Genomic DNA, 18,227 nt, shown 5'->3' with positions numbered 1-18,227 from the left:
ATATTTAATGAATTAATAATCTCAAATAGATGAATGGAAAAAATTAATAATATTAAATTATTCAATCAATTATTAAAATTTAATTTGTAATGGTTCATAATTTAATTAAGATCCTATTATATATTTATATAATTATATTTTTTATAAATCAATTTTAATATTTTACGCATAATATAAAAATTAAAAAAAAAAACTGAAAATAGTCTAGTGGAAAATCAGGACATGTAAATTATTAGCAGCAGTGAAATTTGCTTTAGCATATTGAAGTCTACCCAGAAATATTTCCTGGATACTCTTCGGGCTGTTCTTTTACAATCTTCTTCAGCCATTGCTCCTGCTCACGGAGATTGGATGGAGGAACATCATAAACATCACGAAAAGCTTCTGCAAGTGGAGGTTTCTCTACACTCTCTGCAACTTGAATTGTGTGCAGAAGCTGTAGTAGGAAAAATTATTAGTAAGAACAACAATTGAATAATGTTTGTGAGAGCCGCCTAAATCAAATTCAAAACAGTAATACAACTTCAATTGTGATCATAAACGAAGTTGTCATATTTCCCTTGGTTCCAGGAATTGTCACCAAGGAAGAAATTTTTTAAGAGGTGCCTACAGTATTCACGATTTTGAAAATAGAAGTACAAGATCCTGGGTACAATTTTTTGTAGTTCCAACGAACTAAGTTTATCAAATGCACTATGCTCCATACCTTTGGCATGTGTAATTATTCAAGGAATAATTTCTAAAAGCTATCATCATATTGAAATCCAATGAATATAGTTTCAGTATTCATTATTATGATGATGACAAAACTACAACCCACAACAAACTGAGTTCTTATACCACAGACATGGGGTATCAAGGTAAATTTGTTAAAACAGGTCCACCAACAAAATACTTGTGTAAAAATAAACACAGAAGTCTACCGAACCAAGCCAAGAATCATGCTCCATGTTCAGGACACTGATAGGGAAATGATTACAGTTAAAGATAAGGACAATTAAGTAACACATATTGAAAAGTTATTTAAGATTCCATCTATTAATATGTTATATAACTCTTTTAAAATAGAGTTAGTAGTTAGTTTTGTAAAGAAAAGGGTTATATAACTCTTTTAAAACAGAGTTACTAGTTAGTTTTGTAATAGAAAGGGGTTTATAAGTCCTTCTAAGGTGCTTTGAATGAAAGAATAACAGTTTTACTTCAATCCTATCAATAATTGTGTTGTGAGAGCATACCTTTGTGTGTGTCAGTGAACACCAAAGTGAGAACAGTGTGAGTTGTGTTGTCCAGAGGGAAAAGGGAGATTATTACTGGAAACTACTTTAACAGTGGTATCAACTTTCTAGGTGAGATGGTGACCAATAAAAAATTAGAATCAAGGGTGGATTTTTTGGAGAAACTGGTGGCAGATTCCCAAGCAGCAACCCAGAAATCTTTACAAGGTTTACAACAAGCTATTGAAGGTTTAATTTCTTCCATGTTTGTTGGGAGCAGTTTACAGCAGATTCCATCTTCTTCTTTCACAAATCAAGAACTTGTGAAGAACTCTTCTCGGTGCTTAATCGAACCCAATTGCCTTTTCCATCATTCGATGGATCCAATTTTCGGGATTGGAAGGCCAAAGTGGAGCAATTTTTCGAATTAGAGGACACCCAATACAACAAAGAGCAAGATTACTGTTGCTTTAAATGGAGGGCAAGGCTTTTGCGTGGCAGAGTCACTACATTAAGACTTTTGATTTCCAACATCAATCTTGGACACAAATCTTGAAGGATGCGGCTCAAAGATTTGATGATGGTACCTTTGATAATCCTATGGCTGAATTAACTCGATTAAAACAGGGAAGTTCTTTAGTTGATTATTTGGAAAAATTTGACAATCTGTTGGCCAGAGTTATGGTTTCGGACGAAAAGACTTTGAGTTTCTTTTTTTGTCAGGTTTAACGGTAAGATTGGAGAAATCAGTCTGTTTACACAGTCCAACTACTCTTCAAGAAGCAGTGCAGTTAGCCCGTCTCCCGAAAGATCTATTGCAGGAATTGACCAAGGAAATTCATGGGGTTTCAATGGGAAGTTCAGAGGAGCAACACAAAAATTTTAAAACTGGGAATTAGTCCCAGTTTTACCATAAATCTGCACCTATTACTACATTACAATCTCATGCTGCACCAAGTTCCTTTAAGCCACTCTTAGGATTGGACAGCAAGACTATTACTACAGGTTCAATTTCCAGAAAAGAGATAAGTGATCGTATCTCTAAAGGGTTGTGCAGATTTTGTGGTGAAAAATGGGATAAGAACCATAGAAATAAATGTAAGGTTTGGGGCAAATTACATGTTATTTTTGTTTCCCAAGATCAAATGAAGGAAAAGGATGCTTCAGACAAAGATGCGGAGATGAATTTAATTACACAGAGTCTAGAATTGTTGCATGAATCGTCAGTACATGTTTCTTTACATGCACTTCAAGGAGTGGCTGGTGGGAGTACTCTACAACTAACTGGTATGATTAAAAAACAGAGCATTCCATTTAATGGACATAGGTAGTACCCACAACTTTATTAATGAGAAGTGGATGAAATCATTGGGTTTAAAGACAATTTTCATAAATGATTTTTTAGTAATTGTGATTTCGGATAGACAACTCATAATCATTGTTAGATATAATTAGATATTATGTGATATTATGAGATATTATAGATATTATTAGATATCTCATATTTATGTAATGGGCTTAGCCCATATGTTTCTTTTCCTATATAAACATAACCCTATGTGTTCAATATACACAAGGAATTTACTCTATTCATTCTTTTCCTTTAATATGGTATCAGAGCATAAGGTTAGGGTTTAGGGTTCAATTTTTATTAGTGAACCCACTATTCATTGGAATTTTCCAACCACCGCCCCACTGTTTCGCCGGAGCTACCACTACCTCGTCGGAGTCGTCGAACCCGTCGCTGGAATCTCGTTGGACCTGTCGCCGGAACCGTCATCGGAATCTCGCCGGATTCGTCACCGGAAACTCAGTGGAATCTCGTCGGAGCCTTCGCTGGAGACGCTGCCGGAATCGCTGTCGGAGCCTTCATCTTTGTTGCTGCCGCCAATTAACCGGTGACTGGATTTGTCCTTATCTTCTATGGCTTTTTCCGCTGCCGCTTGGCTTCTTTCGTTGCCGCTACCGCTATGGCTTCTTCCGCAGTCATTATGCCGGATTCATCTATTTATACTAATTACGTCAATGATCATCTTTCCATTGACAAATTGGATGGAACCAATTATGACACTTGGGCATCAGATATTAAATTATGGCTTAAGAGTCAAGGTTATGTTGATCATCTTACTCATCCTACTGTTGCTGAAAATTGATGCTCAATTATGCATTGTTATCAAATCGACCATTCACTCATCTTTAAAACAAATTTTCCGTACCTATGAGACATGTTCAGAAGTTTGGGAACAAGCAAAATTATTATACACCAATGATACTCAACGTCTTTATGGTGTGTGTCAAAATCTTCTCACAATTGTTGCTCCCAAACGTCTTGATGGTATAATGGCAGAATATCTAGGTAAACACACCACTGATATAACGTCTCATGCTGATGACTCTTCTGCTTTAGTCTCCCAACATAATGATCGTACTCGCCCTCACAAGCCGGGCAAAGTGCGTCACAAGTGTGACCATTGTGGCAAACTTGGCCACAAAATTGACAGATGTTATGCCTTACATGGTCGTCCTCCTAGATCTATTGTAGTTGCTCAAATTGCCCATGTGCAACCTTCTACCATGGACCATACTTCAATTGATACCCCAGGCCAGCCTGCTATTTTCAATGAATTTCTTAAATGGTATGAGGATCGTCAGAACCCTAGTTCCACGGCTTCTGTTGCACATTCAGGTACATCTTTTGTTAGCCTCACTCACTCCACTTCCCATGGGCCTTGGGTTCTAGATTCAGGTGCCACTGATCACATTACTGGTAATAAATCTTTTTTCTCTTCGCTATCTACTACGGGTTATTTACCTTCGGTTACCATGGCCAATGGATATAAGGTACCATCACATGGTGTTGGTACTATTAATCTTTTTTCTTCTTTATCTATTGATAATGTTCTTTATGTCCCTGGGTCTCCATTTAACTTATTATCCATTAGTCGTCTCACCCGTTCCCTTGATTGTGTTATTTCTTTTACCAAAGATTTTGTTACTTTACAGAACAGGAGTTCGGGATGGATGATTGGCACCGGATGTGAGTCTTATGGACTTTATCAACTACAGATCTCTGCACATGTTGGCGCGATTATGGATTCTCCATCTCTCATTCATGCTCAGTTGGGTCATCCTAGTCTTGCCAAGATGCAATAGCTTGTTCCAAGTTTGTCTAATATGTCTACTTTATCGTGTGAGTCGTGTCAGTTAGGGAAGCACATTCGTAGTTCTTTTCCTAGTAGTGTCTCACAACGTGCTTCATCTCCTTTTGCCTTAGTTCACTCTGACATTTGGGGACCAAGTCGTATTAAGTCTAATTTAGGATTTCAGTATTTTGTTACTTTTATTGATGATTATTCAAGATGTACTTGGGTATTTTTATTGAAAAACCGTTCTGAGTTGTTTTCTATATTTCAAATATTTTACAATGAAATTAAAAATCAATTTGGAATTTCCATCCGAACTTTGCGCAGTGATAATGGACGTGAGTATCTTTCTCATTCTTTTAAAAAATTTATGGCTTCTCATGGTATTCTTCATCAAACTTCATGTGCTTATACACCTCAACAAAATGGGGTAGCTGAGCGTAAGAATAGACATCTTATTGAAACAACTCGTACTATTTTAATCCATGGTGATGTTTCTCAGCGTTTTTGGGGTGATGCTGTTCTTTGTGCATGTTATCTCATTAATCGCATGCCATCTTCAGTTTTAGATAACAAAATTCCTCATTCTATTTTATTTCCACATGACCCTCTCCACTCTTTACCTCCCAAAGTTTTTGGGTCCACATGTTTTGTTCATAATTTTAATCCTGGTCTTAATAAATTATCTCCTAAGTCACACAAATGTGTCTTTTTAGGGTTCACTAGATCACAAAAAGGATATAAATGTTTCTCACCGTCTTTAAACCGTAATTTTATTTCAGCAGATGTCACCTTCAGTGAATCTTCCCTTTACTTTAAGTCTTGTCCTTCTCTTTCAATTTTTTCATCTAATCAAGTTAATATTCCTCTTGTTGTGCCTAGTGCACCTAACGATTCACCACCGCCACCAACTCTTCAGGTGTATAGTCGTCGTCAAACGTCTCATCGTCCATCAGCAGACTCTATTCTGGTGCCAACACCTCATCCCCCTCCGACTGTTGAACCTGATCTGCCTATTGCTATCCGTAAAGGTATACGTTCTACTCGTAATCCCTCTCCACATTATACTGCTTTGAGTTACCATAGACTAACTCAACCCTTTTATACCTGCCTTTCGTCTATTTCTTCTGTATCCATTCCAAAATCTGTAGGTGATGCCTTAGCTCATCTTGGTTGGCATCAGGCCATGCTTGATGAAATGAATGAGCTTCAGAATAATGGAACTTGGGAACTTGTTCCTTTACCATCTAGGAAATCTGTTGTTGGTTGCAGGTGGATTTTTGCTATCAAAGTTTGTCCTGATGGTACTATTGATCGTCTCAAAGCTCGTCTTGTGGCTAAGGGTTATACCCAAATTTTTGGTTTAGACTATGGTGATATTTTTTCTCCAGTAGCAAAGATGGTCTTTGTTCGCTTATTCATAGCTATGGATGCTCTTCAACAATGGCCTCTTTATCAACTGGATGTCAAAAATGCTTTTCTTAATGGGGATTTGCAGGAAGAAATTTATATGGAGCAACCTCCCAGTTTTGTTGCTCAGGGGGAGTCTTCTGGATTGGTATGTCGTCTTCGCAAATCCTTATATGGCCTCAAACAGTCATCTAGGGCTTGTTTGGAAAATTTAGCAATGTTGTTCAACAATTTGGTATGACTCGCAGTGAAGGAGATCATTTAGTTTTTTATCGTCACTCGAGTGTTGGGTGTATCTATCTCGTAGTATATGTTGATGACATTTTTCTTACAGGCAGTGATCACCATGGCATCTCACAAGTAAAACAACACCTTTGTCAACACTTTCAGACAAAAGATCTTGGCAAACTTAGATATTTCTTGGGGATTGAGGTAGCACAATCCAATACTGGTATTGTTATCTCTCAAAGAAAATATGCATTAGATATTTTGGAGGAAATTGGGTTGATGAATTCAAAATCTGTTGATACTCCCATGGATCTCAATTTCAAGCTTTTACCCAATTAGGGGGAGCCTCTTTCAGATCCTGAGAAGTACAGGAGATTAGTTGGAAAATTGAACTATCTCACTGTTACTCGTCTTGATATTTCCTTTGCAGTCAGTGTAGTGAGTCAATTTCTTAATTCTCCATGTGAAGATCATTGGAATGCATTCATTCGTATAGTGAAGTACATTAAAGGCTCTCTTGGAAAAGGTTTGTTATATGGTCATAATAACCATACTAAAATCGTTTGTTATTCAGATGCTGATTGGGCAGGATCTCCATTTGATAGAAGATCAACTTCTGGTTATTGTGTCTCCATTGGTGATAACTTGATCTCTTGGAAGAGCAAGAAACAAAGTGTTGTGGCAAGATTTAGTGCAGAAACAGAATATAGAGTTATGGCCTCGGCTACTTGTGAGCTTATTTGGCTTAAACAGTTACTTAAAGAATTGCAATTTGGAGAGGTTACTCAAATGACACTTATATGTGATAATCAGACTGCTCTTCATATTAGCTCAAATCCAGTTTTTCATGAAAGGACAAAACATGTTGATATTGATTGTCATTTCATTCGAGAAAAGATTATATCGGGAGATATCAAGACTGAGTTTGTTAATTCAAATAATCAATTAGCAGATATTTTTACTAAACCCTTACGAGGGCCTAGGATTGATTTCATTTGTAACAAGCTGGGCACATATGATCTATATGCACCAGCTTGAGGGGGAGTGTTAGATATTATTAGATATTATTAGATATAATTAGATATTATGTGATATTATGAGATATTATAGATATTGTTAAATATCTCATATTTATGTAATGGGCTTAGCCCATATGTTTCTTTTCCTATATAAACATAACCCTATGTGTTCAATATACACAAGGGATTTGCTCTATTCATTCTTTTCCTTTAATAATCACTAAACAGTGTTTGGGGATTGACTAGTAGTTTCATAATCAGAGTTTTCAGACTGACTTTTTGGTATTTATCTAGTACTAATTTTAGAGTTATTTTGGGCATGCAATGGTTTCAAACATTAGGAGAGCTTGTATGGAATTGTGCACAACTAACTATGTCTTTCAACCATAAGGGAGATAAGGGGTGACTTTAGTAGGAGAAAAACAACAAAATAATAATATTCAAATTTCCAATAAAGTTAAGCTTGCAGAGGGTCAACCTATGTTATTAGCCATACAAGGTGCAACTACTTTTCATATTGCATCCCATTCTCAGTTTATGCATTTCGAGTGCACAACAACAACAACTGGATGAATTATTAACTCAATTTGAAGATGTTTTTCAAGAACCTACCCAACTTCCACCACCTAAAAGGTATGACCATAGAATCATTTTAAATAGTGATGTTCCTGTTTCTTTGAAACCTTATAGGTATCCTCACAACCAGAAAAATGAAATTAAAAGACATAAAACAATTGTTATCAACTGGATTTATTAGAGAGAGTTCTAGTTGTTATGCTTCTCCCTTGGTTTTGGTTAAAAAGATTGGCGTTGTTGCACTGATTTCAGAAAGTTGAAAGCTATGACTATTAAAAAAAAATTCATATACCCTTGATTGAGGATCTTTTGGATGAATTGTATGGGCCTACTTATTTTTCAAAATTAGACCTAAGAAGTGGATATAATCAGGTTAGAATGCATCCATCGGATATTTATAAAACAACTTTTAGGACTCATAGTGGGCTGTATGAGTGGGTAGTTTTGCCTTTTGGTCTTAGCAATGCCCCTGCTACATTTCAAAATCTTATGAATGATTCTTATTTAAGGAAATTCATATTGGTTTTCTTTGATGATATATTAATCTATACTAAGACTTGGGTAGACCATATTAGGTGCATTGACATAACGTTGACCTTATTACGCAATCATAATTTATTTTAGAATAAAAAGAAATGTAGCTTTGGAAAGACACAGGTAAATTATTTGGGACATCAAATTTCTATGCAAGGAGTCCAACCTGATCTAGAAAAAATATTGGTTGTTCAAGAATGGTCACAACCTACCAATTTAAAGGAGTTGCGTGGATTCTTGGGACTGTCTGGCTACTATAGACGTTTTATTCAGGGGTATGGTAAGATTGCAACACCTTTGACAGCTTTACTGCAAAAAGATATTCCTTATGTGTGGGGTTCCACAGGTTAAAAAAAGGCAATAACCACTGCTCCAGTTTTAATATTACCAAATTTTTTGCAATCTTTTACTATTGAAACTTATGCTTCAAGAATAGGGATTGGAACGGTGCTCATGCAATCTAATCACCCTATTGCACACTTAAGTAAGGCAATGAGACCTAAATATCAATTGTTATCTGCATATGAGAAAGAATTTTTTGCTATTCTATTTGCAGTAAAAAAGTGGCAGCATTATTTTTAGATCAATACGTGGTAATAAAAACAGATCAAAAGGCTTTGAAGTATTTGCTGGAGCAACCCCCTACAACAATGTTACAGAATTGGGGTTTGGACAAGCTCATGGGTTTGGATTTCCACATTGAATACAAAAAAGGTAAAACAATGTAGTAGTTGATGTGCTGTCACGAAACCCTACCTAAGGTAAGTTAGCTTCAATGTTTGTAATAACTTCTGAATTAATTCAGAGAGTTAAGGATTCTTGGCCAGTAGATCAAAATTTCAAAATGTTATTGATAGTATTCGCTTGACTAAAAATCCCCATAAACATTATACTTTTGAGAATGATTTATGGAGGAGAAAAGGTAAGTTAGTGGTGGGAGACAATGCAGAATTGCGTCAACAGATTCTCCAACACTTTCATGATTCAGCGATTGGAGGCCATTCAAGATATGAGATGACTTATAGAAGGATTAAAGATCACTTCTATTGGAAGGGTATGCAGAAGGAGGTAAAAAAATGGGTCCAGCATTGTCATCTATGTAAAAAATGTAAGCCTTTACTTCAATTTCCTGTGGGTATATTACAACCATTATCTATTCCTGATAGACCTTGGAAATCTATATCCATGGAATTTATTGTTGGTCTCCCTAAATCTTGTTTTATGACTGTGATTTTTGTTGTTATAGACTGTTTAACTAAGTATGCTCATTTTTTGCCACTTGCACATCCTTTTGGAGGCTAAGGTGGCATCCCTTTTCATGGACAATATTATCAAGCTTCATGGCTGGCCACAGGACATTATATCGGATGTTCATGAGTCATTTTTGGATTGAGTTGATGCACAAGAATGGTGTCAAGCTGCTGCGCTCAACGACTTTTCATCCACAGATAAATGGTCAAACAGAGGCTGTAAACAAATCCATTGAGGCTTATCTTCGATGTGTTTCCTAGGACACTCCTTCCAAGTGGACTGAGTACTTACCTCTTGCGAAATTGTGGTACAACACCAAATTTCATACAGCTATACAGTTGACTCCATTTAAAGCTCTTTATGGCTATCCTTCCTCTATTTCCACAAGTTAGTTGCCCGATATTATGGTCCCTACAAGGTTTTAGAAAGGATTGGCAATGTGGCTTATAAACTGGAATTACCTACTGACTCTAAGATTCATAATCTTTTGCATGTTTCCTTACTCAAACCATCGCATGGAAATAAACCAGTATCTACAACTTTACCTTTTGCTGACAGTGATGGTCATTTCATTCCACAACCATTGGCTATTCTAGCTCGTAGAATGAAGAAACAAAACAATAAATTTGTAACTGAAGTTTTGGTGCAATGGACTGAGACAAATCCAGAAGATGCAGTTAGGAGAAACCTCTATAAAATGCAACAAAAATTTCCAGACTTTAAATGGGTGTAGGGGTCGGGCCTTGTGGTCAAGTCCTTGTTCATGGAGGGGACATTTGTTATATAACTCTTTTAAAACAGAGTTAGTAGTTAGTTTTGTAACAGAAAGGGGTTATATAACTCTTTTAAAATAGAGTTAGTAGTTAGTTTTGTAACAGAAAGGGGGTTTATAAGTCATTCTAAGGTGCTTTGAATGAAAGAATAACAGTTTTACTTCTATCCTACCAACAACTGTGTTGTGAGAGCATACCTTTGTGTGTGTGAGTGAACACTAAAGTGAGAACAGTGAGTTGTGTGGTCCAGAGGGAAAAGGGAGATTATTACTGGAAACTACTTCAACATAATAGGACTAGCAATTAGAGTAAGATGAATTTGTTAGACACTGTGATGTATTAGTATGGATTCTAGTATCAACATTATGTCTATAACCTGCTGTCTCAAATTGTTTATAAGCTCTGACTCTGCCCGATCATTCCACCAACCATTATTTTCTAGCCACTTTCTAAATCTAGCCACAGGATCACGTGCCACTCTCCACCATTCAATCTCATTTGCGGGACGATACTTGGTGGAGTCATCTGATGTGCTATGGTGTCCCACTCTGTACGTAAGAGCCTGAAAAAAGAATCAAATAAAACATTGGTCTGCCATTAAAATGCTTTGATATTGGACCACACTACCAAATTTCTTTTAACCAAGCCCAAATTGTCACTTTACTTCTATTAGAATTGGTCTCTCTTCAGTAATTGCCATTTGACGAGCAGTTTGAACAGCACTGTAGATGGCCAGGGCATCATTGCCATCTACGCGGATGCTACGGACTCCATATGATTGTCCTTTCACGACTACACCATCACCTATGCATAACAATAAACACATAACCTGGTACACAATACGCCTATAGATACTGCAAGACAACGCTAAACCTGACCAAATGGAAGAAATTTCCATAGAGAGAAAAGAAAATTACTTCGAAACTGATCTGAAATGGGGGTACTAATAGCCCATCCATTGTTCCGGCATATAAAAATAACTGGGGCCTCTGTAACCGCTGCAAAATTTAAAGCAGCATGGAAATCTCCCTGTCATTAAACAATGCGTAAGAATATGACAAGAGAAATGTTCTCAAGTTACTAAAGATCATTTGCTAATGAAAACAAAAAGCATTGCACTGCATCCATTTACATGAATGAGATAACTGGAAAATAAAATAAAATACGCACATTCCAAAACTAGAAATAGGTATTTGAGTACGAAAAAACTGTATCCTAAAGTGATAATATATTGCCTAGAGTTTATGTTCTAGATCTATGTTTGGTTGATTTAATTTCCAACAAAATTTATTTTTCGATAAAGGGAGAAATGGATCTTCTATTATGGTAAAGTTACCTCACTAGATCCACCATCACCAAAGTAAGTTACAGCGCATGCATCCTTCTTATCCATCTTTAAGGAATAAGCAGCTCCAACAGCATGGGGAATTTGTGTACTATAGACCAAGGTAAATTTTTCATTCTGTAATTTTCATATTCATGATGCAAAGAGGCATAGATGGATAAATATATAGAGAAATAAACATCAAAGCCTTGTATATCAAAGCTTTTAATACTCACGCAATAGTTGATGCTATTGTAAAGTAATTATGTTTGTTGGAACCATAATGAGCTGGCATCTGCCTTCCTTTCCCATTATCATATTTATTGGAAAATAACTGGTTTGCAAATTCTTGCAGAGTAAAACCACGCCATAACAAGACTCCCGCTTCCCTATACTGCATGCAACCAAATTTGTTATTTTTGTTAAATCATTTTCCAACCTTAATCAAACAAACCAAAGAAGCAAAACATATGATAAACTACGAGGAAATTTTATAACTACGAAAATCATTTTATAGGTTTCTGAATATAAATTCAAAAGTTTAAAAACACTAATTTCTTTGTGTCATGCATTTGAAACCTGAGGGAAAACAACATCGTCCATGGAAAGAGCAGCAGCTGAAGCAACATTAATAGCCTCCTCTCCTATTGCCGTCACATAAAACGATATTCTACCTTGTCTTTGTGCTTCATAGAAGATAGTATCCATAGATCGGAGAGTAACCATGTCAGTGTACATCTTAACAGCAACTTCCTCGCTGACCTAATATTATTGATATCCATCAGTTTCATTTCCATATACTTTCCCTCTGGACAAGCAAAAATTGTGAAATGGTAGGTCGAAGATGTGAAAACCTGCACAAAATTATGACCCATGATCGCCTGCCCATTATCATCAAGGACACGGTAGCAGGGTATTCTCTCTTTAACTGATTCTGATATAAACTTCATTTCAGGGATGAGTTCTACTGTTCCTCCAGGAAAATCAATGCCCTGCAATATCCAGTTAGATGCAAACGTTCATATACATAGCTCAGTATGACGCTTCCTACAATTCAAGAATGTATTGCTTTCTAATTATAGGAGGAAAAACAAATAAATTTACATTGATGATATAGTGGTATTTAATAATTCATATAGTATCCAAACTGAAATTATTCCAACTCTTCATTTTTCATAAATATTCGCTCCTTTAGACAGCATCAGAATTTAACATTCTGAATAAAAAATTCATGGTTCTATTGCATTTTGGATCATGAACTCTCAATCCATATACTATCATCACAATTTTAGATTATGAATCAAGTCATACCACGGGAAGTTAGGGTCACCAAGGAACAAATTTAGTCCTCCTGAATTACTTTATTAATACAGAATTCAGGGGAATTTAGAGAATCTAGCTCAAATTCAAATTGCAGTTATATTCAGGATCATCAAGGCTATATGACATACCATCCCAACATCTTTCCGATATGATTAGTGTTCACACTGCAGGTCAACTGAAGGTATGTAGACACATACAATATCAATTTTACATTATGAATAAAGAAATTTTCCATTTAGAGCCACGAAGGGTCAAGCTTACCGTCCACGTTTTAGATCATGAATAAAGAGTTCATACTCAAGGTATCCCCATCTCGATTTAGAATCATTGAACAAAACATTCATCTAGCAATCGGTAAAGGGCCATTTTAGGTTACACCATTCTGAATTTACACTACAAATAAAGAATTCTTTCAACAGTTTTATTTTGGGGCATACCATCCCGATTTTACATTACCAATAAAAAATTCTTTAAGCGTACCATTCAACTTTTGCATCACGAATGAAGAGTTCATACCGAGTTTCCTTCAAGGATCGAAGTTATCCAAACCCCGTTTGATATCTTGGTACAAAGAATTCATCTAGATTAAGGGTCATTAAGGCTCATACATACCATCCTGACACTATGAATAAAAAAATGTTATGTTTCAAAAATTGGTATGACTTATTCCCTATACACTCACTCTCAATCTTTAAGAAATTGTAGAGTGTACAGAAAACTAGAGAACTTATTATTCTCCAAAAAAATAGAACAAAGAACTTATATATAATTTTGACTTATAATTTTTCTGAAATCTATACAACACCGCCACGAACCATCTTTCTTCTCACCAACACCAAAGGAAAAGCATAAGAACTAGTGATTTCTCTTATAAATCATGTCGACAATAAGTGTTGCACCTGTCTCTCAATTTCTTCTTTTTGAGAATGGGGATATCTATATGCCCACGGTGGGTTCAAAAGGCAGATTTATGGATATCCTCATCAGTTTGGTAAAATAACATGCCTCATGTAGTTCATCCAAAAAACCCTCTATCAAAGGAATAAGAAACTTTTGAGTAGAGAAGATAGCATTGAGTTTCCCCAAATTTTACATTTCATCCTATGATTTTTATCCCACTTCTCACCACAGAATCTACACAAGCCTTTAGCAATCCTGTCACTAACTTCCTTTCGAGATATAGAGGTTGAAGTGTTTACCTTTAGAATCCGCAGTAGCTGGTGTAGACACAGAGGGTGTGTACTGATTCTGACTTAAATTGGTTATAGAAGGAATCCTAAGAGAAATAATTGGAGCTGACCATGTTCTTGTAGATCTTGGTTGAGTGTCAGTACTGGCCGCACTTCTTTGCAACATTTTCTTTTCTAAATCTTTTAAAATGTCTTCCCTGAAGTCTTGCAAGATGCACAGCTTCTTGCAGCGACTGAGGTTTGTGAATTCTCACAGATTTCTCTAATTTAGTCTTTAATACCGACAAAAAAAAAACTTAAGGCCATCGATACTAAGACTGCTACACGAGCCAAAGAGAATCAAAAGCTTCCAAATATTCTCCCGATTCTTCTTGTTGTTGCAATCTTGATTATTCAGCCACCGTATCTTCAAAAGCACTATCAACAAATCTACCTGCCACATCCTCTAAAATTTGTTCCCAAGACTTGTTCTTGAGAAACTAGGCTGATGCATGTAATGTCGCTGCCAAGAGAAAGCTTTTCCATCCATGGATAACAGCAACAACTTCCCACGTTGTGCTTCCGGGGTAGACTCCAATTCAAATAATTGTTCGGCCTTTGCTCTCCAATCATGAAATTAGTACCATCAAACATAGGAAATTGTATATGTGCACGTTCAAGAACCGAAGGACTCATATCAGATGAAACAGAAATCAACATTATTCAAAATGGCATTGCCTCCATTCAAAGCTGTGATTGAAGAAACTAAATTCTTGAAGCATATGCTGCATCGACTCCAAAGATCTCTTTAGTGGCTTCTTGCGCATCTTGGAATGTAGTCCAATGATTACATACGGATTTCTAAATCCTTGGTGGTCACCATCCTTCCTCTTAAAAATTAGTATGGCTTACTCCATAAACACTCACTCTCAATTCTTCAAGAAACTGATTGTAGAGGATACAGGAAACTAGAGAACTTCTCATTATTCTTAAAAAAAAAACAAAACAAAGAACCTATATATAGTTTTGGCTTACAACAAAAACTGTTTTCCTAAGAGAGAATTAGCTAAACAACAAAATTTGAATTCTGTTTGGCAATTTGGCAAATTCCACTTAGGGTGTACACCATCTAAATTTCCTATTATGAATAAAAATCCATATTGAAAAATTGCATCATAGTCGTCGTTCGTATCATCCAAGTTTTAATTATGCATAGAGTTCATTAAATAGTTTTCACTTCGTTTGTTAGAGAGAAAAGAAAGAAAGAGAAAGGATGAGTGGAAATGGAGATAGTTTTAATGAAAGAAAATATTTTTATTTACAATATTATTTTATTTGACTGTTTTCTAATTTATATATTTTTATTTTTATTTTATTCATTTATTAAATTTTTAAAAAAGATAAAAAAAATAGATCTCAACTATATTAGAATTGTTTTTAGTATGAGTTATGACAAAAAAATATTTTTATTACAATATTATTTTATTTGACTTTTTTTATAGTTTATATATTATTATTATTTTATTCATTTATTAAATTTTAAAAAAATTGAAAAGATAAAAAATAGATCTCAACTATATTAGAATTGTTTTAGTATGAATTGTGACAAACAAAAAAAAAGCACAACGTATGTTTATGTTTTGTTATTCGCACATTCCACTCCTTTCCTCTTACATTTGCACGAAAAATTATCAAAACGATACACTTCCTTCCTTGATTTAATTTTCCACTTTTTTTCATCCAACCAAACCCAACAAACAGTAGTAGTTAAATGAAATCGAACAATCAAATTAGCAAACCAACATAGACAATAATACTTCGTATTCGAAACCCATTTTTGCAAACCATGTTTTCTTTTTACATTTCGAAGAAATGTTAAAAAAATCTAAATTTTATATACTTTAGATCTTTTGATTATAAAAAAATTACATAATGTAAAAAATAAGTTTTGATATAGAAATACATTTCAGACATTGTAATTCAAAAATATATTCTTTAAGATACATTTCTAGATTTTTTATAAGATAAGATGAATTGTATTTCTAAATTATATAATTCATAAATGTATTTTAAATTATACAAATCTCATAAATACCTTTTCAACCATATATATTTTGAATTATATAATTTAAAATACGTTTTAGAGTAAATAATTTAAAATATATTTTTAAACTCACAAATATATTATGAATTATATAATTTATAATATTTTTTTAATTTTAAATTACAAAATTTAAAATAAATTTTTAATTATATAATCGGAATATAATTAGAGTGTTTTCACATTTACGTAGAGACAAAAATAATACATTTTTTTTATTTTATTTTTGGATATTGGACCCAGCCAAGATCCAAATCCGGATTAGAAAAACTTTTAAATAAAATTTATGGACCAAACTAAAAGCTAAAAGAAAAAATAAATATATAGTCATTTTGATTCTGAAAATGTAAATAAGGAAAACGAATTTTTTTATTTAATCTTTAAATAAAAATAATTACCTCTTATTATTAATTTCCGTATAATCATTTTATCATTAACACTAGTGAGAATATTCCTTTAATGTGTATTCCCAGTTTTATTATATTAAAATGATATAATTTTAAATATATATATATTATTTATTATTTTTATGAGTAATTATGTTTTTTTTTTCAAAATAGCCATGAAGTTACAAATTTGATGGACGAAATTATAATTTTTCTACATAAAAAATAGTTATTTCATCTATCAAATACTAATTAATTATCAAATAACGCACACATCAGTTAACTTAATTATTTTTTAGTTTAATAAGCTCTTGTTGAACTCCTAATTGTTTTGTTTTCTTATATTCCATAAAAATAGTAAGGTAGCGCAGAAAGAGAAATCGAATCAGAAAATGCAACAAAAAGCCATGGAATGGTGGAAAAGTGAAAAAGCAGGAGATGAAGGAAAAAGTACCTGGTCCTGATGAACATTCCTATTCAATGTGGAAGGATTCTCCGCGGTAGTGGAGACAAATCGATGCGAAGAGAGAGGTGAGAGTGATAAATCGCAAATCTGCGTGAGGTTTCTGAAATTAGGGTGGAGTTGATTGGAACAGCGTGGAGAATTTGGAATTAGCGAAACGGAGAAGTTCTTAGATTTGAAAAGGGAGAAGATGGTGACAAACTTCCTCATCGTGTGAAACGCGAAACGCATATACAAAACGTCGTTACGAGACTCAGCAAATGAATCTTTCTATGATTTATAAACAGTTATCATTTGATTTTGGTAACTGCATTAGTGCCTTTCGAGGCCAAGTTAGGTCACATGTTGAATTTAGTCTAAAATTGGTGTTAAAACAATTTTTTATTTCAGAATTTCTTAAATTAATTTTAATTTATACTTATTCTTCCTAGAGTTGTATGAAATATGTATTATTTTATTTTTAAATATCATTTAAAATTTTTGAAATATTATCTTATTATGTAGGTATGGTTTTATTGATACTTTTACAGCACTATTTATTTATGGACTGCCACGTCAGCCTAACGTGAAAGCAATATCGCTAATATAGTAAATTAATAATGAATAACTAATAATAATAATAATAAATTGCTTATTCTATAAATTAGGTTGACGGCTGTGTACATCAATGTTGCGTGGGTGCTGACTGCTGATTCAGTCTTATCCTCGTTAACTCAATTGCATCACGCAATTAATAAATTTTCACAAATTTTATTTAGAAAAAAAAATTGTAATTATGATTTATTTATTTTTTAATTATAATTTTATATAATTAAAAAAAATTATTATATTGGAACATATTATTTTCGATACTCTATTAGTGTTACAATTTGATAAAGAAAAAATATTTATAAAATAAATTATAATTTAATAAATTATAATTTAAAGTAAAATTTATGGATAAAGTTAATGTATAATAAATATTATAAATGTGCATAGTGTCATAGTTAAGATTACAAATTTGAAAAAGAAATCACATGCGTAATAAAAGACAATCAAATTTTTATATAATTTAGGGATTTGTAGTCATTATCTTCACAAGCTTTCTCATTTATCGCTTAAGAGGCAGGTCAAAGAGTTATTTCACCGCATTAGGATGACTACATAGAAAGTTGTAACACTTATCCAACATATCTTCATCCTGCATGTTCATCTTCACTAACATTTCCCATAAATTAGATTCAAAGTACTGGAAAGTCGATGTACGACAAAGTGTGCGCATGTGTTCACGAAATATGGAGTTTCGTTCTTCTTCAGCAACAACACGACATCTG

At 34.1% G+C, this 18,227-nt stretch overlaps 1 protein-coding gene across 2 annotated transcripts; it reads right to left on the bottom strand.

Moving 5' to 3' along the window:
* Positions 1–205: 205 nt before the first annotated feature.
* LOC137820834 (2-oxoisovalerate dehydrogenase subunit alpha 2, mitochondrial-like) lies at positions 206–17,256 on the bottom strand. Of its 2 annotated transcripts, none has more exons than XM_068625103.1 (9): positions 16,906–17,256; positions 12,327–12,464; positions 12,052–12,234; positions 11,709–11,866; positions 11,485–11,584; positions 11,066–11,177; positions 10,813–10,952; positions 10,525–10,710; positions 206–436 (listed from the first exon to the last, which is right to left on the bottom strand). In XM_068625103.1, exons 1-9 carry the CDS (start codon positions 17,143–17,145, stop codon positions 269–271), a joined length of 1,425 nt encoding a protein of 474 aa, XP_068481204.1. In that variant the 5' UTR covers positions 17,146–17,256; the 3' UTR covers positions 206–268. The 2 variants fall into 2 exon arrangements, with proteins under 2 accessions (XP_068481204.1, XP_068481205.1); XM_068625104.1 differs by lacking the exon at positions 16,906–17,256 and adding an exon at positions 13,995–14,932.
* Positions 17,257–18,227: the final 971 nt, after the last annotated feature.

This window comes from Phaseolus vulgaris, chromosome 9, assembly GCF_000499845.2.
Source record: "Phaseolus vulgaris cultivar G19833 chromosome 9, P. vulgaris v2.0, whole genome shotgun sequence".
NCBI lineage: Eukaryota > Viridiplantae > Streptophyta > Magnoliopsida > Fabales > Fabaceae > Phaseolus > Phaseolus vulgaris.
The sequence above is the reverse complement of the archived record's forward strand: the minus strand, read 5'-3'. Positions and strand labels throughout refer to the sequence as shown.